Below are 27,510 nucleotides of genomic sequence, written 5' to 3'. Positions count from 1 at the left end.
ACTATGTAGTGAACATGAATGCGTTATCTAATACACTATCTAGTGCACTATGTAGTGAGCATAAATCCGTGATCTGATATACAATCTAGTGCACTATGTAGGGAACATAAACCAATTGTCTAATTCACTATCTAGTGCACTACGTAGGGAACATAAATTCATATCTAAAATACTATCTAGTGCACTATGTAGGGAACATAAATCCGTTATCTGATATACAATTTAGTGCACTATGTAGGGAACCTAAATCCGTTAACTAATACGCTACCTAAAGCATGATGTAATAAACATGAGTCTATTATCTATTACACTAAGTAAGGAACATAAATTATTTTCTAATATACAATTTAGTGCACTATGTAGGGAACCTAAATCCGTTAACTAATACGCTACCTAAAGCATTATGTAATAAACATGAGTCTGTTATCTATTACACTAAGTAAGGAACATAAATTATTTTCTAATATACAATTTAGTGCACTATGTAGGGAACATAAATCTATTATCTTTCACACTATCTAGTGCACTATGTAGTACACATTAATGTGTTTGTGACGCGAACAGTTAGCTTAGTAGCTCAGTTAGCAGCTCCTAAAAGTTCTGTTATCACCCATAATCCTTTGGTGTGTGCGAGAGGTTTTTTAGCTTTTTTTGGGGGGCTTGGGGGGTCGGGGTCGAGGTCCGGGGGTCCCTCCCTGAAATGAGTTTTTGCAACTTGGGATGTTTGTCGTTTTCTATCAATGGATTATTAACAGTAAATTCTTTAGCGGTGTGATCTGCTTATCAAGGAGTAATTTCTAAGAATGCAAACTGCTAGTAAAAGCACACGTGACTAACGGTTGGTATGGGCGGGGCATAACTTCTTGCACAATCGTGATTGGTCGGTGAGAACATCCATCATCTTGGTTCTCACAGCATTTGTAGTCTGAGAGCTAAGCTCCGCCCACTCGTCCACCCGCTTTACCGGCTTTTTCTCAGCTGTCAACCGAGCGCCAATTCAAAGCGGATTATTCAGCAGCGATCGGCTCGATCTGCGTTTTCTGTTCCGATTCGGTTTCGGATCTGTACTGGTCAAATATTCTCCCGTTCAGCGGTTTGTTTTTGTGTTTCGATCGGGCGCACAGAGCGGATTAGTTCGACAGCGGCTAAACGGCTAGTGTGTGTGAGCATCCAGCTCATCACTTGTGCTCGGAGGCGCCGGTTACAGCACATGGAGCGAAATCCACACTCGTTCTCTTGGAACTGAATTCAACGTGGATCTAGTTACAGCTACAGATAAATAACCAAGCAGATCTGCTTTAGATCAGCACAGCTTCCTAACAACAGTGGATCCCAGGAGTAACTAACCGACTAGAGAATTGCATTGAAATCCAGACCTACAGGCGGAGGTAATTCAGAAGAACTAAATCATCATCCTGTGATCCTCTCCTGGACCTTTACTGTGCACGATGCACCGACAGAGCTCTTTCGTCTCACCCTTGCTCAGAGACGTTTTCTGCCAGTGTCGCCCGGATGAGTCTTTTATTTCCGACCCCGGCGGAGGTGTTGATCTCGGTGACGGTAACATGTTCACGGCGTCCAAATCCGATCCACACCATTGCTCCGTATGTGGCCTACCCGAGCAAGAGCATCGCCTTAAGGTCCTCTTCCAGATCCTGGATGTGAACCGGGACGGAGGGATCTGTGTGAATGATCTGACCATCGGTCTGAAGAAACTTGGGCTGCATCGCACCGAGCATGAGCTGAGGGTAAGAGAACTGCTGTTCATGTTCAGGGCTGCACTGATCCGATACCAAAATACCAAATACCAAATACCAAATACCAGTAGGCTTCATGTGATCCAACACACTTAACTTGAACTTGTTACAGCTGTATGAAAGAAATGAGGTAAGGCAGAAAAAAATACAACTACAGTGGTACCTTGAAACTCGACGTTAATTGGTTCTGGGACTGGCGTTGAGTTTCAAGGTATTTTTTCCAATGAGGATGTATGGGGAACCTGTTAATGTGTTCCATGGCCCCGTGGAACTGCATATATTTTGGCCTAATGTAAAACAATGGGGTAGTTTTTGACACTTACACACTGAAAATAACACAAATATAATATAAAACACTGAAATACAATTGATAAACAGTTAAAATTAATATAAAAATACAATAACACCTGCACTTTATTTTTTACGATAAGCGTTTTAAAAGTGATGTACATATATAATCGTGAAATATAATATATACATTAAAATATGAATAATATATTACATGTTGCACTTGGTATGGCACTACAGACATGTAAGTGTAGATATGAGTGATATATATATATATATAAAATATAACATTTTATTATGTATTGGGTCAGTAACATAATGTGTGACTTGTGTGTTACATTATCACAGTTATGTTCATTATCACATGATGTAAATGCTGATAAATCCAATGTTCAGCAGACAGACAGAATATGCATAAAAATGGAGTAAGCCGTTATACTGTGTCAGACAGACATATATTTAGCTAGCTAGACAGACAGACAGACAGACGGTCATATATTACACCACACAAATAAACCTTTAGTTATCATACTGAAACATAAAAATAAGAAAAAATAAGAGTGCACTATAGTGTCATGTAAGATAGATACATTCACATAAACTGATAACAGATCAGTTAATAGACTTGTTTATGCAGCTCAAACAATGATAATAAGCTATTGATGCATACTGATTGAAAAGTCTTCTTCTTTAAAATATGGTAGACACTGTCCACAGTCCAGTAAGCTTTACATTTGCATGGGTGTAAAGGCAGCCAGAAAGAAGCCTTCAAAATAATAATTCTACAATGCTGTATTTTTAATGAAATATACAGTATTTACAGTACATCTGTATTGTGAGCAATCATCACAAATTTAATTGTCACATCCTTCTCAATGTTAGACTCAGGATTTGACATAATGTTGTTTATAATCAAGATGTTTGATCTCCTAAGTGTTAGAACGTCTGTTGTAATTCCACTGTCATTTGCAACCCCACCATTTGGTAGAAAAGCATTTCACAGCTCCTACTTGGAGACGAATTCAATCGGCTGGCTGGTTTTACACCTTACCATAATGCCTTGAATTGCTTCTAAATAAAGACCAATAACAGGTCTGTGGAACTGATTTTCCATTAAGCTTTCTAGTTTCTGGTAAAACTACAATGTTCCCAAAAAAAATCAAAGTGTGGTTTAAACTGAGAAGGTCTGCTAGGCACTCTGGAAAAGTCACTGTACAAAACAAAAGCATCTAAAATTTCACCCACCCCCTAGTGACTGGACAGTAGAGACATGTAAATGGTATAGTTGCCAGCTCAATATTGTTATATCACTGGGGAATTTTGGCCACTTGGCTTAAAAAGCACAGTTGTTTATACTTGTTACCAAACTTGCCAACATTAACATGTCTACTATTAGTAAGTAGATGTCTGGTGTAATAAGTACAAAACCACATGCTGCTGCTGCTAGTTGGAAAACAACTTTTAATATGGAATCTGGTTTGAGGCACAAATGTCCATTCCACATTCCACACAGCAGCAGTGAAGCTAAAATGTGTTGCGTTGAGCAACGTCTGAAAGAACATAACAGCTCAGCACAGATCCTGTGACTCGAGACATTTAAGTAGTACTTAACATGTGCCTAATGACATCAGTTCAGTGTGATCATGAATGACAAATGCCAACACATACAACAGTAAGTGCCATGACATGCACAGAGTAATGAAATACCTGCATGAACCCATGCTTCCAGTTAACTTTTATTAGTAATAGTACGTTAAGTCATAGGTTAAGCTGCACACGTCAAAATCTGGTCCTACATGAGTGTACAGTTTACTACTAACTTACTTTTACTGATGTGTGTTACAAGATCATGTCTAGTTCCCTAAAAAACCATAAAGGTGTCAGTCCTGCCATCAGCGCAAGCAAGTTGTGTATGTCCATCTGGAAAAGTAATATAGCTTAGAATGTGACCTACTTGTGGCAGATCTGCTGTCACTTGAGGTATGACTGCACTACAGACTGCATTTAGTCTTTCTGTGTACGTGTGAATCAGACCAGCCAGCTATAAACTGTAGGTGTCTTATTATTACAAATGGACTTTTACGTTACACTATGTAACTTCTGCCCAAATCCTACTCTACTGTATGTTAGATTAAGTAATGAAGTACATAATTACACAGTTAAAGTCTCTGCATTATATTTCTCCATTGCCGTCTGTTTATTAGCTGTATGTTGTGCAGATGTGTAATTTCAGCTTACCTCAGGTAAATGTGTCAGACTATGTACGCTGTATATCACCTCATATGAGTCTTGTAAATTATTACTGGATCAGAAATAAGTATGCGTCATTCTGTGCTCATGTTTATTCCTTCTATTGGTGTTTTTTTACAAGAGCACAGCTGTTATTATTATTATTGACATTTCTTTAAATATCTGAATAATGGTAACTATTCATGTAGATTTTTTACATTTTTGTCATTCTTTTACCACTGCTTTATCCTGGTCAGGGATATGATGGGTCTGGTTTCCCTGTATCAGTGGTTACAAAGTGTTAACACACTCCAGACAGGAAGCCAATCTACCTCCCCAACCCAGACACAGCCATTCCTGTTTGTATGTACGTGCCAGACTGGCCGAATCCCAGCGGAAGTGGGCCAGCCTGATATATACCGCTGCAGCACCTGAACACCTATTGTCTTGGGTTAATAAAAACACCTTTGATGGTTTGCACACTATCATCCATATTTGATTTTTTTTATCAATTAGACATATTTCTACTTTTTGAGTAATTTGGTCAGATTTGGAATGCCTTTTTTATGGAGTTTTTTTAAACGATATGGAAAGTTTTAGCACTACTGTAGTCTGAACAGATAATCCAGCTCATGTGGATTAGAAGAGCAAGTCGGCCAGCACTAAACATGCTAAACAGCTTTTTCTTTCCTCTGGCTTTCAGAAAATGTGCCTGAAGTGACTGGTGTACTGGTAAGGGCAGGGAAGAAAAAGAAATATTGGCCTTTTCACATGCAAAAGCCTTCTGTGCTGCCCACAGGCTTTGCTTTTAAAATGGAATCAGGTTTGCAAATACAGTTCACCGCGGCTACTTGCTGATGCTAGTAAGGTTCTCTTTGTGAAGACTAGAAAAGGGCAGTATTTTACCCAGAGGTGGACAAAACTTAAATCTTTACATATAGTACACTAGGCTTTGAATTATCATCTGGGTTTGCCCAGACCTATTTTATGGTTGCCCAGAAACCCAATTACAAACATGACATTTGTGTATGTGGGTTAGGAAATGCTTAAATTTAAATGCTTAAACAAATGTTTAATTCTTTACATTTACAGCTTCTTGTTTTTCAAACTATAAAATGCATATTCTGCCCTTTTTTTCATTTCAAAGGGGAATTTGCGGGGAAAACCGTAATAGACTGTTCAAATAAACCCACATGTTTTAAATTCAGATTCTAAAGCACTGGTCGAAATAAATATTAAAAACAGTGTTAAGAAGGGGAAGCCGGCAGATAGAGAGTTTTGGGTTTTTTGTAGTTGAATTAAGAAATGCTGGTAATCCACCCATACAATTGCCTACTGAGCCACTTGTCTACTGGGCAACTGTGAATAAAAATCAGGTACTTCAAACACAAAATCTCACAAGTGCCCACACTAGTGACCAGTCCAGTGTTCTCTGTAGTGACCTATCACTACAGAGCCTTTATTCCACTTTAGGACCAAATAGTTAGCCTAAAGGAACTAGTCACATTGGGTTTTTTTTCAACAGCAGAATAGCCTACGTGATTTCAGAGCTTTAAGAAAAAGGCTCGTTTATTTTACCAAATCATTTATGTGAAAAAAGCCTAATAATACTTGACAGCATAGTCAAGTATTTAAATATTTTTTTAGAAATGGTTTATAACAAGATTTTAATTATATCAACAGCCGAAATTACTAGTTCCAATTACTTGCATTCTGCTGTTCTTGTTTGAATGATTTTGGTTTCCATCTGCCCATCTGTTGATTAAAACTAAAAGCCTTTAAGGAAAAATAAAAGTAAATCTGGGCCGTTCTTTTGTATTATGTATGGGGCTTCAATTCAGTTACAAATTTATCATTCTGAGCTTCATTGGAATTGCCATACCAATTAAAAGTTATTTCAAATAAATAAGCATCGACAAAGTGAGTTTAACTAAGGGTCATACCAGACCAGCTAACCCAATTTTAGACTTTTTGCTTTTGCCAAGTGTTGACAGCCATTCAGTCCTACAGGGAAAAAGTTTGTACTAATTTTTAAATTGAAAATTAACCAAGATAATGATCTGGGTCAGCGCTGCGTCTCATAGCGATTTCTAAAAGGGACTGGCTTTTGGAAAACCCAACTGCTTTTGTAAATGCTAAACCTTTGTCTAACCTCTTTAACACTAGGCACTGTTTGTATGTTAGGGGGAGGGTCAGGGGATCTTTGTTCTGTTGACCTTTCTCTGCATTTTAGCCTATTATTACCCAACTGGCCAATTAAAGCTGCATTTTTTTATTGTGTTACAAGATCCCAGCTTGTGTGACTCAAAGTGTCATAGTTTATAAATAACTGTGAGTGTAACGTTATAGTTCTACTCCATAATACATTTTGTTGCAAAGTTAATAAAGCATTTCATATTTTTAATTGATTTTAAAAGCCTCTTAGCAATGGGTGTGGCTGAAACACCTTAACTCAATAGCTGAATGTCCAAACACTTCAGGCCAAAGCCAGAGATACCAATTGTCATGTTGCTTTGTTATGGCTGTTAACTGGCATAAATATTAAGACAAGCGACCAGAGATCAATCGCTGCTGGTGAAAAATCAAACACTAGAAAGGTTTTATAGGGTAGTGCCCATCTAAGACTGGTGGCTTTTAAAAGGAATTCTTAAGATGGTTTTTCCACGAACTCAAAACAAAATTACATTATCCAAAGCAGTCAGTGTTTACTTTACTGAGTGACAGAGTTGAAATTTAAACTCAACATGTTTGCCGTCAGTACAAATATGCTTGTTTATGGTGTGGTTGACTGCATTACATGGTTGACTCACTTTACAACATGATAGGCTACATTGCTACTGACTTCCTGATTGGACTTCTCTAGATGATTTAGTTTCCTTTACTCTGAAATTGGCATCTAAAAGTGTTTCTGCCTCAGTGAACCTCGCCATACCTGATTTATTAAACATGCTCAAAAACCTAATACTCAGAAAACAGTTACAGTCTCAACAGAAACTGGCTCTCGGCCTTTCTCAGTATTTTGGATCTCAAGCAGAAGCAGTACACAGCTTATAAACCTTCATGAGTCATTATTCTGAAAAATAATTAACTTATTTATTTTGGACTACCTTTGGAGTTTTAAATGTGTTTACTTTAATATGCTATGAATATGGAAACTTGAAATTTTAGGAGAGGTGCCATCGTGGCACAGCAACTTGGATTGATCTGGGGATTAGATTAGAAGCAAAAATCAGTACTTTGGATTTGTTGCTCAGAATTGTAATTACCAGTAAACATGTAAAGGGAGCATCAATAATCAATCAAGCCATCTTCATGTTTTTAGCTGAAACTAGCTGTTTTTGAATTCAACAAATTTAGACAGTCCTTCTAAAGCCAAGCCCAAACATGATTAACATGAAAGTAGATCGCCTCCTTGTGTTCAGTCTAGATTATACACCTGGTAAATACATTCATTTATTATTTCATAATCTTCAACAATCCTACAGCTAAACTATGTGGGTATACAATTACTTATTGTAGGCCATCTGTTGCTCTGAACGTTTTTACTAATGCCCTGTGCCCCATTTATCAACTAACAGTACAGATACTGTTTAGGTGTTGGACCATTTTCAACACTGCAATGACATGAACATGGTAATGACATAGTAGTGTGTGCTGTGGTATGAGTGTATCAGGTGCAGCAATGTTGTTGGGATTTAACTTACTGAACACGGACCCTGTTAGCACTCGCTGTGATTGTACAGACTGATTAAAACATTTCACTAGGCTTTAATCAGTGGACACTTTGTGATAACAAGAGGCTGAGGCTTTATACTTTTCTTGGAGCAATATTCTCTTCCTAGCATTGAGAACAGTACTGCTGCACCTGATAGTGTTGGTGTCATTACCAAATAACTAGTGGGGGTATCTTTTGATTGTTCATCTGTATGGTAGGTGTAGCTTATGGACCAGATTGGTGTTCAGCACTCTGTTACTGTCTATGAGTTTGGCATTCTCTGTTCATGTCTGTGTGGACTTTGTCCTTCGCCTTACGGAAACATGCCAGTAGATTGATTGGCAGGTTTATTAGTCAAGAGTGCATTTTCCACGGCATTACCAGGAGATGTCGCCAGATTAATTAAGTTAAGTGAATGTAAACCGGTGTGGCGATTGACTAACCTGTTCTACTAATAATACTAATACTTTATGTAAAACCAATTGTGACTTGGTTTTATTATTCACATTGTTTTGGGAAGCAGGTGCTGTAAGGCTAAGACAGGAAGAGCAATGAATTTAGCTGTAACTTAACTTTACCTTATAATTTGGGAGTTTATTTTAATTTTTTTACATTTACATTTTCAGCATTTAGCAGACACTTTTATCCAAAGCGACTTACATGATGAGCTGAACACGATGAGCAATTGAGGGTTAAGGCCTTGCTCATAGACCCAACAGTGGCAACTTGGTGGTGGTGGGGCTTGAACTGGCAACCTTCCGTTTACTAGTCCAGTACCTTAACCACTGAGCTATCACTGCCCAGGTTTTGCTGACTTTAATAATGTAGTTTAACATCCCAAACTCATGTCCTTTATGTGTACGCTTCACACATTGGGAGTTTGTTGACAGTCTGATTTTCCTCTCCTAGCTGCTGTTAGTCCTGACAGACTGTGAGCCATGATCCTCCAGTTTTCTTAAATGAAAATAAATGGTGGGGACAAGAGTTTATTAAATCTTAGTTGATAGCTGAAATAGTAATAGTAAACTTTTTTTTGAGCTATTTTGAACAACTGTGTATCAACATGAAGCTTTTTCCCTTCAATAGTCAACACACCGAAATATTGGTCATTGGTTGTAGTTGTGAATTCAGAAATTAAACTTTGCGAAATTGCGAACATCACCAGGAACCCTATTGAGAAGAATGTCTAATAATTTGAAGCACATAATTTCACGTTGACAGAACCTTAATTATTTGTTAAACCCACAGTCATTAAATTATAAAAAGCCAAATTATCTAATTCCCACTCACATGGGAAGGGTTTAAACATGTATTGGAGTATAAACTAAAAGGGGGAACATTTTGATTTCATAGTTGTTGTTTGTTCTTGTTCTTGTTTGCTATATTCTTTATTTATACTCTTTATTTTCCGCATACATTTATTGTCATGGCAGACTGTGTATTTATTGACAGGAAAAGTATTTAGATCCTGCTGGGCATTAGGGTAACCACTGGAACATGTAGGCTCCTATTACAAATGATTAAATTACGTGTAGTTGATTTGAGAATAATGATGTCAGTGCATTTTCTGGAACAAAACTAAAAACACACAGATGTGTAAATAAGAACATACTAATAAGTGTTTCACTGGCATCACTGCTGCTTGCCTTAGAGATGAGGTTTCCATAGTGATTCCTGACAGTAATGATGGGGTGGAGTGGGAGGATGGAAGGTAGGGTGGTTTTTAAAAGGAAGTGTCAGCAGATTTCCAGTTTGCTGAATGGGTCAATCTATAATTCAATCCATTACTCATCATTCTTCAGGGCTCTTATGGGCTGCGTGAGCACTTCCCAGGCAGGACTTGTCAGTGTGCTGAGTTCTGATTGGATGCAGGGAAGCTGCAGTGAGGTTGCAGGTTTTTTATAGCCTTCTTGATTCCTAACTGCATCAGTATTTGCCGGCTTTGGAGGTGGATAGCGAGGGGCTGGCTAACTGGGAGGATCAGAATATGAGGAGAAGGGAGCAGCTTTCTTGGATTATATAATTAATCATTTGGGAAATCCCTGTATCTAAAATATGTTGGTGAAAGTGACGTTTCAGCTGATGTCAAACAAGTCGTGAGTCTTGAGTTCTGAACTTTAGTAGGGTAGAGCAAATGGAGTTTGTAATGTTTTTTGAAATGAACTGAAAGGGGCTGTTGAGTTTTCTGTAAAGACTGTGGTGTGTGGAATACCAAAAAAGCTGCAGTCTCTGATGTCCTCTGATGTCCTCGTCCTGCTGGCACAGAACACTTTTATTTAACCCAAGCATCTCTGAATTCTCTTCACACTTAAACCACTCAACCATAAAATTAATGACTATAGCATTTACTTGCTACCTTTAAGAGGAAAATAACACAAAATAAATAAAGATGCTTCAAGATATGTGGTCCTCCATGCGCCAATGGTTTTTAGGTTCGTCTAAGTCCAAGGATGTTAGCACAGACCAGTCCATTAATGAAAATGATGTTGCTACAAATCTTGAGACTGTGCAGGAGCAAAAGGAAAACAGCCTACAGACAGATTTAAGTGGGAACAGGAAAGAGAATGGAACACCACCAGCAAAGAAAAGTACAGTGCTAATACTAGTGGCGCCCCCTAAGGAATTGCAGCAGGTATAGTAGTCTTGATCTAACCCTAACATTAGAGGCCTGACAGTTTTGATTCATAATTTAGATTTGTTTTCCAAGTTGATGTCTATTAATAAAAATCTTTATATTTTTCTTTTGTGATGAATCTCTAACCTTCTGTAATAAAATAAGTAAAATAATTGAAAGAAACAAACGAGTTACTCTAGTGTTTAGATCTATGCACAGAGATTTTTACAGTGGGCAAGAAAGACAAGGTTCTAAGAAAATACAAATTAGATATATTTATACTGTTAAGTAACATGTTTAGAAATCTAAAATCTAACATATATGATTCTAGTTGTTATACTACAGTAGATACATACTGTTATAGGGATTGACAGACATGTTAATTAAGATGGGAAAAAAATAATCATACCACCACATTAAGAAAAGAATAGATGATGTGGTTTAATTATGTTAGGAAAGAAGGAAAAGAAAGCCACTGACATTGTCTGTCTTATAATAAGAAATTAATTCCCTGAGTAGCACCTGTAAAAGTTAGAATCAGTCTGGCAGTGGGTATGTTGCCACCCATAAACAATAGCGGTAGAGCAGGAATACACCTTGAACAGTGCTAATCTATCACAGACCATCACATATGTATATCATGGCGGTCTTGGGATTTTAATGATTCTTTTCTTTTTCTGTAATTTGGTGTTTTTTTTTTATTTCCTGAAAATATGACAAAACTGGGTGGGTAAATATACACATATAGCAGCTTCAATTTGGTGGTGTCAGTTAATTTGTGGCATGACCTCCTTGTTCCTTGTTGGTAATTATGGATGTCCCGTGCTGGTCCTAATTGATCTGAGCTTTACATCACCATGGACCTAAAGGCTGCAAGGCAAAATAGAAGTCACTGCTTGTGTTTATTCTCAGGTCATATAGGAAGCAGCACAGGAACGTTGTATTACTTTTGTAAATAAAAAAAAAAAAAAAAAAGGAACAATATACACAACGCTATAAAGCTCCATCTAGAGAGTGACCTTTGCATTTCCCAGAAAAAAACTAGGATTGGGTACTAAAAATGTCAGTACATTAACATCTAATCCACAGTGTACTTTTTAATGCAGGGGAGTTGGACACATTCATTCGGGTAATGCCAGAAGGTACCAGGATGGAGTGGATAGTGTTATAATGCTTTAGCTTGGCAATGTCAGGGTAACTCTTTCACATGAACACGAGGAGAAATCAAAAGTATTGTGTTGTATTTACAGGTACACATAAAGCATACTATAAACATTTACTGATATGTGGCTCATTTGATCTTTTTGATATGAGATCATTTATAAGAGCAAGTTATGCTTCTGTAGGTCATTTTTTTAAGAAACAAGAAGGGAGTTGATGTATTTGACAGCTACAGTTTTACTATTATCAGTTTTAAGCTACCATGTGATTTTAGAAAGCACTAGCTGGTTCTTTGTTTAGAATACAATGAAACAAGTCTTTTTACAATGGTAAACACGAGATGTATAACTGATACAACTGTGTAACTTAAGTGTTCCTTTTGGGTACATATAGTTGGCTGGGATTATCTGATGAAAATCCACCTGTAAGTTGATGTGTATTGAGCAGTGGAACTGTAAAGAGCTGTAAAGAGGTACCAACTTAATGTAAATGCTTATAGTTTTGAAATTGGATGTCCAACAAGCTCATTGTCTTTACCATGGATCATTTTAAACATGTGATTCCATCAGATTTTCCAGGTTTGGCTTTTAATATCAAATTTTTAAATAGTATATACAGTGAAGCCTGAAATTATTCATACCCCTGGCAAATTTTTACTTAAAGTTACTTTTATTCAACCAGCAATTTTTTTTTTGGACCGGAAATGACACAGGCGTCTCCCAGAAGATAATAAGACGATGTACAAGAGGCATCATTATGGAAAAAAATATTTCTCAGCTTTTATTTACATTTGAACAAAAAGTGGCATGTCCAAAATTATTCATACCCTTCTCAATAATTAATAGAAAAGCCTTTATTGGCTATTACAGCAATCAAACGCTTCCTATAATTGCTGACCAGCTTTTTGCATGTCTCCACTGGTATTTTTGCCCATTCATCTTTAGCGATGAGCTCCAACTCTTTCAGGTTGGATGGTCTCCTTGCCATCACCCTGATCTTTAGCTCCCTCCACAGATTCTCAATTGGATTCAAGTCAGGACTCTGGCTGGGCCACTGCAAAATGTTAATGTTTTTGTCCGCTAACCATTTCTTCACCACTTTTGCTGTGTGTTTTGGGTCGTTGTCGTGCTGAAATGTCCACTGGTGCCCAAGGCCAAGTTTCTCTGCAGACTGCCTGATGTTGTTGTTGAGAATCTTGATGTATTGATCTTTTTTCATGATGCCGTTTACTGTGATTAGGTTCCCTGGTCCATTGGCTGTAAAACACCCCCAAATCATTAGGTTCCCACCACCATGTTTGACAGTGGGGATGGTGTTCTTAGGGTTGAAGGCTTCTCCTTTTTTACGCCAAATGAAGGATACATCATTGTGGCCAAACAATTCAATTTTTGTTTCATCTGACCATAAAACAGAAGACCAGAAGTCTTCTTCTTTGTCCAGATGAGCATTTGCAAAGGCCAAGCGAGCTTTTGTGTGCCTTTTCTGGAGAAGTGGCGTCCTCCTTGGTCTGCGTCCGTGGAACCCAGCAGTGTGCAGTGTCCGTTGGACTGTCTGCCTTGAGACGTTGCCACCAGCAGAGCCCAGATTCACCAGGATGGCCTTGGTGGTGATCCTTGGATTCTTTTTCACCTCTCTCACTATCCTCCTGGCCAGCACAGGTGTCACTTTTGGCTTCCGACCACGTCCTCTGAGATTTTCCACAGTGCGGAATGTCTTGTATTTTTTAATAATACTTTGCACTGTAGCCACTGGAACTTGAAAACATTTAGATATGGCCTTATAGCCCTTTCCTGACTTGTGAGCTGCCACAATGCACAGCCGCAGGTCCTTAGTGAGCTCCTTTGTCTTAGCCATGACTGTCCACAAACCAACTGCAGAGAGTTGCTGTTTTTCACCTGTTGAGTTGATTAAAACAGCTGTTCCCAATGAATCAGGGTAATTAGGATGCTTTAGAACAGCTTGGACTATTTGGAATGGTATAGAACTTTGGATTTTCCCATAGACTGTGACAGTTTGCAAAGGGTATGAATAATTTTGGACATGCCACTTTTTGTTCAAATGTAAATAAAAGCTGGGAAATATTTTTTTCCATAATGATGCCTCTTGTACATCGTCTTATTATCTTCTGGAAGACACCTGTGTCATTTCTGGTCAAAAAAAAAATTGCTGGTTGAATAAAAGTAACTTTAAGTCAAAATTTGCCAGGGGTATGAATAATTTCGGGCTTCACTGTAAGTATATAGTAGTATATATAACGCTTTATCACTGGGAGGTATAATTGATTGACAGCGGGAGCACATTTACCTTGGATGAGCTTTCTATTTATATAATCTTCATCACTTACGCCAGTTTTAACAAAGGTACATAAAGACTTATTTCCTGTCCTGCTTATGTCCTGTCAACATACAGTGCTTTGTCACTGTAAACATTACTCAGAGCTTGACTCATTGTTTTCATTGTAGTTGCATTGTAATCGCAAGCTCCTAGGGCTTTGTCACAATATTTTTGGGAAAAATATTTTAGGTAAAAAGAAAACATATGAAGTAACATTTTATTATGAGCTTATTAGAAAAAAGTGGCAGAACTTACATGAATTTCTTACCCAATCACATTGATTTTGTTGAGGTTCCTAATCATTACCTGGCAACCGGTGGTCCACCACCGGTGATACAGGTTTAATAAAGAAATATTACTTTTTTAGGTTGTTCAAAACAGTTGTGTATAATATAGAATATACGTATGATGGCAAATTGTAGTTAATGCTAAAGGACAAGTCTTTTGGCCTGAGCTCAGGATGTTGATGCAGGAAAAAGGTCAACTTGTTGCTTATAGGCTCAAATTACACTAACTCTGAGTACACTTTAGAGGAAGAAGGGAGTGTTGAGCATTTAGTTTTTTCTCTGAATTCCTGTTGCATGTGACTCACCATGCTAATAACGCTGACTGACTGATGGTAGCATGTACCTACATTTTGTTTAAACCATCGCTAGTGCTAGCCGGCTTTACTTGATCCAAAACCTGACCCTCTGCATTAGAAGTTATGGAGATATAAGAACTGACGAGAGTGATTGACATTAAAGGTGACTTTATGGATTGTCATTCTGTCCGGGTGTGTTACTGCATTGCGGACAGTGATTCCAAGAAAATTGTGCCCACTGTGACCCAGACTAGTATAAGGTGGTGGTGCAACATGAAAATGAAATTCAATAAAAACCACTGTCAGTATGGTAGTCTGTCCACAGAACTAACCTAAAGTCAAATGAGCATTTAAATAAGGTCGGTATCTAATCAAATCAGCAATGAACATAAACTGAGCTTAGTTTAGCAATTATAAGTAAAGAAATTATAAATCTACAGCCACACTGCCTAGATCAGGCCATCAGCCATCTAAAGTGGAATTGGTTGCAATGGCCAATATGACACAAACTGTCACTTTGACTAAGCCGCAAAAGTCAGTAGCTGTGAGTGATAGCAATGTCCTTCACAGTCAAATCAATTATATTTAAATTGTTTGGTGAGGTCAAAAAGACCTCACCAGCACCTGCTGCACCACCATGATGCACCTCTAACGTTAAAAGGTTTGGGGACTATATACGTTTTTGCTATTTTAATACCTTAGATAATTGCATTTGTAAATGTATTCAACATTGTAAAATATAATGACATAATTACATGGCTTTATCTAGTCATCACTAGTCATCATTTCTTGCATCAATTTTGTAAAATTAATAAAAATACTTTTACAATTATCATCAGTGTTAATAAGCCATGAATAACTATGCTATGCTATGACATTTTACATCAGTGTATATGAATAATTTAGTTTGGACCACAGACTCATTGTATATGATTCTTCGGCAGTGCACTAACAACCCTTTTTTACACACAAGCTCACAGATGGCCAAGATTGGTCAGCATTGTTTAATACTTCAATACTTTAATACTACATGGTCAGTTAAGAATGCCATTCATACCACCCAGAGAGAAGGGCCAATAAACTCTTAGCTCCCAACCATGAGTGACTTATAGCACTCAAACTGACCTTTAGATGACATTTTTGATACATTCCCTGAAGGCCACAATCACATTTTCTGTTTAATTATATCTCCCCACTCTAAAAAAGAAATGAATTGTGTTGCAAATATTGATGCAAATTGTGAGAAAATCTGCAATATCAAGCACATTAGTCTGCAAAATCTTACACTTTTATTGAATGTATGCTATAGAAGTATATTAGAATCTATAATAACATTATTTCAATGTAGAGAGAACCTGTGTATGATTGTTCTTTGGTCTTTTTACTCAATTCCTACAAGGTCAAATTAAAAATTGACAACTCCTTAAAGAGGACAGACATCTATTGATTCCCAGGTCACAGGCTGAAGAACATAGGGTCAGGGGGTCAATGAGGCATCAATTACAGTATTGAGTAAAACCAAAACACCCACCTTAACCTTATATAATGCTCTTTACATGTAACATCTTGACTCTCACTAGCTAAGGCATTGTAACATTTACAAGTGTTTTAAATGGCTATGGCCATATTGTGTTGCCATCTTCTGTTTCTAAGAAAAGCTCCTGATCCACAGTAACTCTGATGGATAACATGGTTTCTAAAAATGAATAAACTATCATTTCACCTGATTTTCTACCACACATTGTGACCCTCATGACCATCATGATTAAGCAATTACTAAAATAATATTTGGGATAAAATATAAAGTATTTTTCATATCCAAACAGCAAATGCTAAATACTCAACCTTTAAAACAGTCAGTAAAAATTTTATGAATTTGTAGAATGTTCTGCAGCATCAGATTATGAATGTAAGTTGCTAAATGTAAATTTCAAACCATGTATTAATTTATAAAAATATCAGTCTTTCAGTTTTAATTGCATGTTGAGCCATTAGCAGTGTACAAATAGCATATTGTACCAGCAAATGTCAAACTGTATAACTGTATGCATGTAGTTACTTAAAATAAATTCACCTCACAGCAAGAAGGTCCTTGGTTCGATCCCCAGGTGGGGAGGTCCGGGTCCTTTCTGTGTGCATGTTCTCCCTGTGTCTGCGTGGGTTTCCTCCGGGTGCTCCGGTGAATTGTAGACACTAAATTGTCCATGACTGTGTTCGATATAACCTTGTGAACTGATGAATCTTGTGTAATGAGTAACTACCGTTCCTGTCATGAATGTAACCAAAGTCCTAATCAAACAAACCAGCAAATGTGTCAAACTGTACCAAACGATTATTTTATCTTAATATAAATGTTAAGTATATAAATCAGTCATATTAGCAATGCCAAAATACACCCTTTAAAACAGTGTCAATAACAATTTAATCAAAGGCTAGATGTTACATGGTCAAATTTGAATGAAAATCGCGGATCTGGCAACACAGTTGATAAACCGGCGTGTGAATTTTCTCTTGTCTTTGACAGGCTTAAACTGTAGCGAGCCAATCAACAGCGTGATGTAATTAGGGCAGGTGCTGCTCTGGCCAATCGTATTAATGAGTTATGATGGGCGGGACTTTCAGAGCTTTAAATACCGTCAGTGACGGTGCTGGGTGTGTGTAGAGCTCAGTGCCTCAATCAGTGGTTCTGACATAGTGTTTATTATCGTATATTTAATTATATATTCTTATTTATTATTTTAAGTGTTTTACCGAATATGTTGTGTTTGTGTTTATACGTACCTGTTACCAATGCGGTTCAGACAGAATGTGATTATTTTGAGTCTAATAGTTTACCGGCTGAGCTGAAGTCTCTGTTCAAACTGAGTTTATTGCTGCCGTCTCAGGAACTCCACACCTATAGAAAGTGGAGACAGGTAACCTTCATTACAGCTCCTGTTTTATTCATACACGCTCTGTTTTAAGGCAGATTCATTTACATTTTCTAAGTGAAATGCTGTCTGGTTTAGATGTCAGTTACCTTAAAAAAAAATATATATATATATATATACACACTACAGAATTTTTGTATTTTATATATATATGCACATATATATAAATATATATATATATATATATACACACTACAGAATTTTTGTATTTTATATATATATGCACATATATATAAAAAAATATATATATATATATATATATACACACTACAGAATTTTTGTATTTTATATATATGCACATATATATAAAAATATATATATATACACACTACAGAATTTTTGTATTTTATATAAATGCACATATATATAAAAATATATATATACACACTACAGAATTTTTGTATTTTATATAAATGCACATATATATAAAAATATATATATATATATATATATTATTGTGAGGTTTTTAGACACAAATTCTGTAATCTGATAGATACACAAGAATCTACACTGCAAACCAAATTTACTGCTTAAATTCTGTTTTCTATTAGGTGGTGATAACAAAATGGGTGTTATTGTAAAATGGCTATCTTTTTATCCTGAATAATTATAGTTTTTACTGTTGCTGTTGGCTTAATTAGAGGATACTTCGCTATTGGGGGGAAAAAAGGCATTCTTGCATTTTTTTTTGCACAGCTAAAAGAAGCCTTTAAACCCATGGCAATGTGAAACATTCTTGAGTCTGGAAAGTGTCTCCCATATTCCTGCAGCTTCTAATCTGTTGTAGACGTGTTTTTGGTTTGTGACCAGAGGCAAAGCTTAAACCAGGTTTCTCACGACCTGTGTTGCTGGGTGAACCCATTTTATTAGCTGCAACATTTTAATGCCCATCTGATATTTTTCAGATTCTGTTCTACATATGTATACATATTAAAGTCCAACATATAATTAGTACTGTATGTGGTAATGCACTGCTGAAATATAGCAGACTTTATAATGTCAGAGTAGATGTTATATTTGCTGTTCAATTTGTCATTATTAACATCAATTAGTTTTTTTTTAATAAAGTGCACATTTATTCAATCAGGACAAATGTTTTTATGGCCAAGTGTTCTAAAACACAATGCTTTGAATGTTCTATTAACACAAGTAACATTGCTGTCTACAGTCTTCTCTGTGATCTAGTATAAGAGTGGGATGTTCATCATGAGTCTCTTTTCTGTAACTTACTTAAAAAAAAAAAAATTGTGTTGGCATTTTATAACTATACTTTAATGTAGTATTTGTTGCTTGATGTTATAGTAGCATGTTTGTATTTTTATTTACCCACTGTGCCACCGGGCTGCCCATTTTATTGTAGTACTCGTGATGGTCACAGCATTCTCAAAGTGTATCAAGATGTCAATTATTTTATAGTATTGATGTTGCAACAAAAATAAAGGTACAGTTGTGGCTAGCCTTCATAAGATTCTACTTATCCTGCTGTAACACTGATTTATCATACAAAGAGCAAATTATTAAAATCTGTAAATTATTATTTTTACTATTTACATACACCGGGGGTTGGTTTGCTGGTCTTAAAAACTGCAGCACAAGAAATCTGTAAACAGTGTTTCAGTAGCATCTTAATTTTGTTTTTGTGGTGTGGTGGTTCTAAATATCCACCTGGCTTAGTAGTTTTGGTCAGCATTTTTGTGAAATACACTACAGGTAATGGTAAGAATAACACAGTGTAATGCGGAAAGACGGTGAAGTGTCTCGCTTGAAGTATAATTAGCCTGTGTGAGTTCCTAATCTACTGAGCCGTATATATTTTAGGAAGGTTAATACTTCAGGGAAAGGTGTTGCTATGAAATGCCTTCAGCTTCTAGGGTTCAATAGTTTGTTTATTGCATAACATTTTGTAAGGCATGTAAGACATGGTCTGAGCCAGCTGGCTGATTAGTTAGGAATCCTTATCACTTTCATCTTTGATCATAAATGCTAGCATTTAGGTGAAGGTAATGGAAATGTGTATTTGTATAATAATTTTTTTTTCTTCAGAGAATATAGCTTACATTTTAATTATGGCTGAATGGTAGACTAAATACTGCAGAAAAGTCCTTTCCTACAATGCTCAAACTCACTCACTCAAGACAGAATACAATCCAGATTAGTGGAATTTTGCAGGTGTTCTATAAAATGTTATTCTGCCCAAGGTGTTAACTTGGGTTAAATGTTTGTGTATGATGTACGTATATTCATAAGATGTATGTATGTATATATATATATATATATATATATATATATATATATATATATATATATATATATATATATTATATATTATATATTCCTGGTACAGTTAAAACGAATGCCACCTAGGGCAACAGGAAGTTACTTTTTTATTTTTTTTATTCTTGTTTCCATTTCAGTTCATTTAGCAAACTCCTCACAGTCATCGCCTCGTCTTTGAACCGTTGATAAAAAAAAATCCCTTTTAAACACTTAGTCCCTGAAAGCCTGCGTCGCTTCTACTAATGACCCGTGGATTGCCGTGGATCCAAACACCAGTAATGGCTATAACTGTGTACAGACCTTTCTATCTAAACAAAGCCCATATGCCAGCAGCCCTCCGAAATCCATCATCTCCATGGCATCCAGAATGTGCCGTTCTACATCACCTGACCCTTGATCTAAAGGACTTGTTTGGTGTTTTATTTATGTATGTATTTACTATGTTTATTTCAGAAAATTGTGAAAGCTGGAGATAAGGATCTGGATGGGCAACTGGACTTTGAGGAATTTGTGCATTACCTGAGGGACCATGAGAAGAAGCTACGACTGGTCTTTAAGAGTCTGGACAAAAAGAATGATGGTGAGCATGAGTATGGGTCTATAAGGGCTCACAACCTGCAGAACATCACACACTAAAAAATAAGTACTTTACATTAGCTGGCTAATACTATTCCTACAGTAAACCTGGCGGTGGCAACGTTTTCCCATACAATATAGACTTGCTTTTGTATTTTGGATGATACTACTTAATATGTGGCACTGTTTCAGCTTGTAGACAGTTTTTGCATTCCGCTCAAAAATGTGATACAGTGAAAATTGTTCCCCCTGTCCAGCTGATACAGCAAAGCAGCTCCCTTATTGCTTAACTATTACTAACTTTGTTGGTTTAATGTTGTCAATATAATGTTGAGTCAGAATGGACACAATTACTATTAAATTTGGCATCATTTTGATTCCTTTTGTTTTTAAACATTCAAATCTTTATTTTGGATACTTATGATTTTAATTAAAAACCTAAAATAGGACTGCTTTGACAGTGAATGACAAAGTGCTCTCTACCGGAAAGTCCGTAAATAAGTTATGTCAAAAATCTGTAATCTAAAGCTCTAGATAACTGGGTTATACAACAAGACACTAATCCATAGAGCAGGTTGCCCAGGTGCCAAAACATTACCACCACCATGTTTGACTGCTGGTACAACAAACTTACAAAAGGATTGTGGTCACTGGTGTTTCTGGATTAACTCTTGGTTAACGTTTCTTTTCTAAATAGCTTGCTTTCTCTTTACAGGTCGCATAGATTCACAAGAGATTATGCAGTCACTCCGAGACCTAGGGGTGCACATCTCTGAGCAACAGGCTGAAAAAATTCTCAAAAGGTAAGTTTACCATCAATAATGTGATTAAATATGTAATTTAGTTACTGTGATTCCTAACTTGCTTGAACTAAAGCAATAGAAAATCTGCGATCTGTATGTGTGTTCACTCTATGTGCATCTCCATCTGTTCTATCTTAACCCTCTAGTTCTTTCTTTTCTTTAATTTTTTCTCTATGCTCACACTCTTTTTGTCCCTCCTCCTTTCTGTGTCCTGTCAGAATTAGGAGGGGCCATGTTTGGGCTCCCATAATGTAGTAAGTAAGCAGTTGTCTCTCTGCTTGGCTTGCTTTTTCTATTCTGCTCTTCATTTAAGCATCATTTAACATTTCTAATTTGACGCTACTGGCGAAAAAACATAAGACAAATGCTAAACGTTGCTTATTCTTTAATTTTCTTATAGACTTAAATTGTCTGAGATGCTTTTGGTTTGCAAAATGGCTTTGACTTCAATATGTGCATGGAAAACTTTTTATAGCCACATGGCTATAAACAGAAACTTGTATCATAAATGTTAATCACATTAAATAAATGTATCTCTCTTTTTTCCATCCATACAGCATGGACAAGAATGGCACAATGACCATTGACTGGAACGAATGGCGAGACTACCACCTGCTTCACCCCGCGGACAACATCCCTGAAATTATTCTTTACTGGAAACATTCAACAGTAAGCGGCCTTTTAACTCATGAACCATTAACCTGACTATAAAGATTAAAGGCCTGTTTATGGATTTCTTGTAAATGCCATTAATAATTGAAGTGTGGTGTCCACTTACAGTTGATTATTCTGGACTATTTGCATGATTTGTATTAATATAGAGAGGAAAGCAATACATCATTCCTGTTGTAAAGTTGCAGGTTTACAGTTCTGATTCTTAGGACTCAGTTTTGATATGCACATCATTCATTCTGTTAAGCTTCAGTTATATTTGGGTCCTTCTAGACCGAAAATACACTGCTAATCACACCACAGGTCACTGGTTTCCAGCGGTAATCCTTTTAGCTGATCAGATCAGTTGCACCTTTTGACCTCAAATGGCCCATACACTTGATATTCAGTAGATAGGTCTGTCAGTCCCATTCATGCTTGAACATGTACTGAAGGACGTATGCTGACTGCTATTCAAGCCTAAAGCTAACGGTACTTGTAAACATTGTATTTAAAATGAATACTATACAATGTGTAGGATTTAATGAGGATGTGTATATATGTATTGCTCGCTGTTTCTTGTCGGCGTGTATGTGTAGTTCCTCCACCCCTCTGTCTTTAAGATAAAACAAGGATGTGTTTATCACTGAAAGACAGACATCTACTGGGTGAGATTTGAATGTGGAACGGAGTCTCTAATAGTCAAATCTAAAATATGTCTTGTATCAGTATGTACATTAGTTGCCGTTCTTCATTCATGTGACTAACGTATAGAAATGCATTTTGGAATCACTAGCTTACTATGTCCTGATGTTCTCCCTGCTGCTTCCTAACCCTACACCCAATTTCTTTCTTTGAATATCTGATCTCTGTGAATAAAATGTATATTCAGATCATCCAGTAGATGGTTTGCCATTTCAACCAATAATTGCAATTTTCCAGGGCCTGCAACTGGGTCCAATAGCCACACTATTACTCAGAGCAAGTTGGGCAAATGTGTTTTACAATAATTGTAAGCGTGCAGCTAATAATAATAATGCAACCAAAATATCCCATTAAAACAGCTTGCATAGTGTAATTTTAAGTGTAATGTTAACACATCTGTTTGCAGGGCAAGGTCATAACCAGATAATAATGCACATGCCATTTCTTCTACCACATTTCTAATCATCTCTGGGTAATGTTCTGTGTGCAGATATTTGATGTTGGAGAAAGCTTGATGGTTCCAGATGAATTTACAGCAGAGGAGAAGAAGACTGGCATGTGGTGGCGGCATTTGGTGGCAGGAGGTGGAGCCGGCGCAGTGTCCCGTACCTGCACCGCGCCACTGGACCGGCTTAAAGTTCTCATGCAGGTAACAATAGTCACAACCTACTGGGAGAATGTTGAGGTCGGTCACATTTTGTAACCTACTGATAAATGTCTCAGCAATGTCCAAATGGTAACAATATTGTGGCCCATCATTTCTTGCTGTACTGTCTGTGAGCCCACCGCTTTAAACAGGAACTGGCTGGACGCAGTGACACGAAAGAAGATTACAGCATTAAACCTTTACCAGTCACCTTATGTCCTAGCTCATCAAACAGACTAAGGAAATGATATAAATAGAAGTGTTAAGCTAAAAACCTGTCATACAGACTTGGAAATGACTTGCTAGATATCATCATGAATATTATTAATATTTACAGGTGTAGACCTTTTTTTATTTTTGTCCTTTACATAACACCATTATCTTGGATACCTGCATACCTGTAATTTTTTTTATGAATTATGGGAAGTATAATGAATCGCTTTATATGGTGTAAACGTGGCTAACTCGAGTTCACAATCCTCTCAGCTGTACTTATGTGGCAGCAAACCAACACTTTGACTGGTCAAAAGTCCCGAGTTCTGTCGTCTTAGTCAAACAGTTTAATGAGTAATTTACTTTAGCAGAGTTCTGGATAACAGCCAATAAGATGTGATTGATTATGAAAGTCGAACTTTGAAGTTCAATGGCCTAGTTGATGTTTCCATTAGTAAGTGGCCAGTACTGTAGCTAAATACCTGTGCTAAATGTTATATTGTCTTGTTTCAGTGGTCCCTGGTCAAGTAGGGCAACAACCACAATATTAGATTGGCCATAACAAATTATAAACTCAAACTGGACTAAAGAAACACCGCCACGACCACATTGGGGAATGACATCACTGTATTGCATAAAGTAAACTCCTACTTTCACAAGTGCCCTTGTGCAATTGGAAATGGACTTTAGCACATTAGACATGACCTGAATAGTTCTGGATGTACATGCATACTGTATTGTACTGTACCATGCAATAGAAAAGGTGCTTTTGACATGCAAATTTGCATCTTTAACAAGTAGAACAATTCTTGATGGGCTGGTAATCCAAACACCAGAGTAGTGTACAGACTAAGATTTGATGTAGCAATTCCCAATCAAATTATTTAAAAAAAAATGTAGCCGTGTTTGACAGTAACAAGCACAAAGCCCCAGATACCCCTCAAACTTGATCTTAATAGCCTAATTATTTTCACGTGTGTAAATGTCACTAATTTGCCTATTTACTGTGTGATTGTAGGTACATGCCTCTCGTAGCAACACCATGTGCATGGCTGGTGGTTTCTCTCAGATGATTCGTGAGGGTGGAGTAAGGTCTTTGTGGAGAGGGAATGGCATTAATGTCCTAAAGATCGCACCCGAGTCTGCCATCAAATTCATGGCCTATGAGCAGGTAAGTCCTACTGCAAAGCTCAGGGTTAAAACCCCAGCTCTCCTTTCTCAAAGCACTAAGTAACAATTATGAGAGATTGTTTACATTCCACTTTGGTTATCACAGTTGTACATTTATTACATTCTAAATATTTTTTAATTGATCGTATTTAATTTATGATTTTAAAGCTTTTCTGTGATTAAATTGGGGAACTGTGAGGGCTTTATAAAAAGCTTTCGTATGCATTACTTAAACACAGTTGTCCAATCTCAAGCAATACCAAAGACTGACAAATATTTAACCAAGCCAAAATGAAAACAATTCTTTTTTACCAACTTCTTGAAAAAATTTGGTATAAGAGCTCATTTAAAGAACAATATAAGAACATCACCTGACAAGGATGATAGACTAACATGAGAATTATCTACCCTTACCACCATGAATATAACCATGGTGTAGGCACGGATTAATACAACTAAATAAATAAACATATTTTTTGTCACGCTTGCTCTTCACCAGATAAAGCGGCTAATGGGCAGCAATCAGGAAACGCTGGGCATTCTGGAGAGGCTGGTTGCTGGGTCTCTAGCTGGTGCCATTGCACAGAGCAGCATCTACCCCATGGAGGTGAGAGAATAAAAATAAACTTGATAAAATGCTGGTAAATGTCCATTTGCTGTAGAACTGACGGCTCTTTGCACAGGTGTGTATGGAGAGATCCATGTTCACCTGGTTTGAAAAGCCAGCTCCATTTCCACAGCCAGCTTGAAGTGGGTGGACTCTTCAGCTTTGTGTAAATGAACAATTTGTATCTTGTGCTTGTTTGTTTTGTAAACTTTTTTTTTTTCTATCATTTTTGTAGTCTAACCTTATTTAAACAGAACAAGTGGGGTCTTGAATAGGTGTTTTTGTTAATTGTGAGATGTGGCCCACAAGTTTAGAGACTTTTAAGAAACTCTTGTGTCCCTTGAAGGTTCTGAAGACTCGATTAGCCTTAGGAAGGACTGGTCAGTACAGTGGCATCAAGGACTGTGCAAAACGCATATTAAAAAAGGAAGGTGTGGCAGCTTTCTACAAGGGTTACATCCCCAACATGCTTGGCATTATCCCCTACGCTGGAATAGACCTGGCAGTCTATGAGGCAAGTCTTTTTCTGTTTCACCTATCTATAATTAAACTGTCACTTTTTTTAATATTGGGGGGGCTTTTTTTTACACTAAATGGCCTTGTGGGCACCCAGCCTTAGGCCAAAACCATGAGCATTTTGTTAAGACGTTTAACTTGTTTCTCTGTTCCAGATTTTAAATGCCACTTTTTTTCTCCTGCGTCTATCTTGCAGACTCTTAAGAACTCCTGGCTGCAGAGGTTTGCTACAGACAGTGCGGATCCAGGCGTGTTTGTATTGCTAGCCTGTGGCACCACCTCCAGCACGTGTGGCCAGTTAGCCAGTTACCCTTTAGCCCTGGTCAGAACACGCATGCAGGCTCAAGGTGAGGCTTCTGATTTAGGTTGAACAAAAACACATTCACTGCAACATTTTTGCTTTTTTCCTTATGATGATGAAAGGAGCAAAAGCCCCTAAAATAGTCACTTTCAAAGCACTGTGATTACACAAGTTGTGCACAATATTAATGCCCTACTCTTATCCTTCATTGTAACCCCTTTTTTTATCTTTGGTCTGCAGCTTCGTTGGAAGGAGGACCTCAGATGAGTATGAGCAGTCTGTTCAAGCACATTGTGCAGACAGAAGGTGCTATGGGACTATACCGAGGCCTGGCTCCAAACTTCATGAAGGTCATCCCTGCAGTCAGCATAAGCTACGTCGTTTACGAAAATCTGAAAGCCTCACTTGGAGTACAGTCCCGGTGAAAGATTAAGAACTTGTACGTTTGTTAGGATCTGGCAGGAAGTTGGCTTGGACATGAAACAAGAGAGACAAGTTCTCGTGCTGTGAATATCTCAAAACGCCAAGTAAGGTATAAGTGGAGATCTCGGAGTACCCAAAAGAAAGTCTGGTGGATAAGTCGAGCGTCAGAGTTCTGGGTGCCTTGGTCATTGAACTGTCACCAAGAATCAAGAAGAGATTTTTGGTAAGCTGCTCATGGGCCACTGTTATTCTAGTAGACTGCAGTGCTGGATAAGTAAGGGCTTGAACTGGCACATACCCATACACTCTAATCCCTCCATTCATTTAATTTGTTTTCTTTGTCATATATTTATGCACTACATTTTATATTATTGTCTTACATAATTTATAAAAAAAAAAGTGATTGGTTTTTAAAATGGACTGTCAGATTTATAAGAAAAAAAAGTGTAAAATCTGAACAGCATCCATGTAGCTGGTAAAGGACCTTAAATTGAGGAGTTCAGTTTTATTCCAAATGCCTTTTTGGCTAGTTTGTGTTGGACATATTTATTTATTAAATTATCTGTACAGAGTTCTAGACATGTGAGCAGCAGAGGTAGTATCCTAATTGTGCTTGATTGAGTTGGTACAAAGTCTGTAACGTCGTTTTTTTTTTTTTTTTTTTTTTTTTTTTTTTTTTTTTTTTTGTCTGCAATCCCACCGGTTTATTAGTAGCTCTACGTCAAATTTAGACACTACCAGTTAGTTTTTCTTGACTTGGTTAAAATATTCTAATTCAGTGTTTCAAAATGCTGCATTTTCCCCAATATTACAAGTAATTATATACTAGGGCTGTCAAGTAACCCATTTATAATCAACTTAAAAAGGTAAAGAAGACCGAATATGTTCTAATATTAAATACTTTGGTTTAAAACTGCACAATTTTAAACTACCTATAGAAATCAAATCACTTTCATCTTGCTGTCTTTTCCTTCTGTTTAATGCAGTTTGAGTCAGTTTTGCATTATGCTT

At 37.1% G+C, this 27,510-nt stretch overlaps 1 protein-coding gene across 2 annotated transcripts; it reads left to right on the top strand.

The window, feature by feature from the left end:
* The first annotated feature begins 1,448 nt into the window (after positions 1–1,448).
* On the top strand, positions 1,449–27,179 carry slc25a25b (solute carrier family 25 member 25b). 2 transcript variants are annotated; one of them, XM_062988210.1, is made up of 10 exons: positions 1,449–1,748; positions 20,342–20,468; positions 21,180–21,267; positions 21,825–21,936; positions 23,114–23,272; positions 24,501–24,653; positions 25,152–25,259; positions 25,606–25,773; positions 25,972–26,122; positions 26,317–27,179. In XM_062988210.1, the coding sequence occupies exons 1-10, from the start codon at positions 1,449–1,451 to the stop codon at positions 26,499–26,501; spliced, it is 1,551 nt and encodes a 516-aa protein (XP_062844280.1). In that variant the 3' UTR covers positions 26,502–27,179. The 2 variants fall into 2 exon arrangements, with proteins under 2 accessions (XP_062844280.1, XP_062844281.1); XM_062988211.1 differs by lacking the exon at positions 1,449–1,748 and adding an exon at positions 17,366–17,596.
* The last annotated feature ends 331 nt before the right edge of the window (positions 27,180–27,510 follow it).

Source organism: Trichomycterus rosablanca, chromosome 26 (genome assembly GCF_030014385.1).
Source record: "Trichomycterus rosablanca isolate fTriRos1 chromosome 26, fTriRos1.hap1, whole genome shotgun sequence".
NCBI lineage: Eukaryota > Metazoa > Chordata > Actinopteri > Siluriformes > Trichomycteridae > Trichomycterus > Trichomycterus rosablanca.
The sequence above is the reverse complement of the archived record's forward strand: the minus strand, read 5'-3'. Positions and strand labels throughout refer to the sequence as shown.

Coding starts and splice junctions, on each gene's coding strand:
- slc25a25b (XM_062988210.1), top strand. CDS start 1,449: ATGCACCGACAGAGCTCTTTCGTCTCACCCTTGCTCAGAGACGTTTTC. Junction 1,749..20,341: donor GCACCGAGCATGAGCTGAGG/GTAAGAGAACTG, acceptor TGTTTATTTCAG/AAAATTGTGAAAGCTGGAGA. Junction 25,774..25,971: donor TAGACCTGGCAGTCTATGAG/GCAAGTCTTTTT, acceptor TCTATCTTGCAG/ACTCTTAAGAACTCCTGGCT.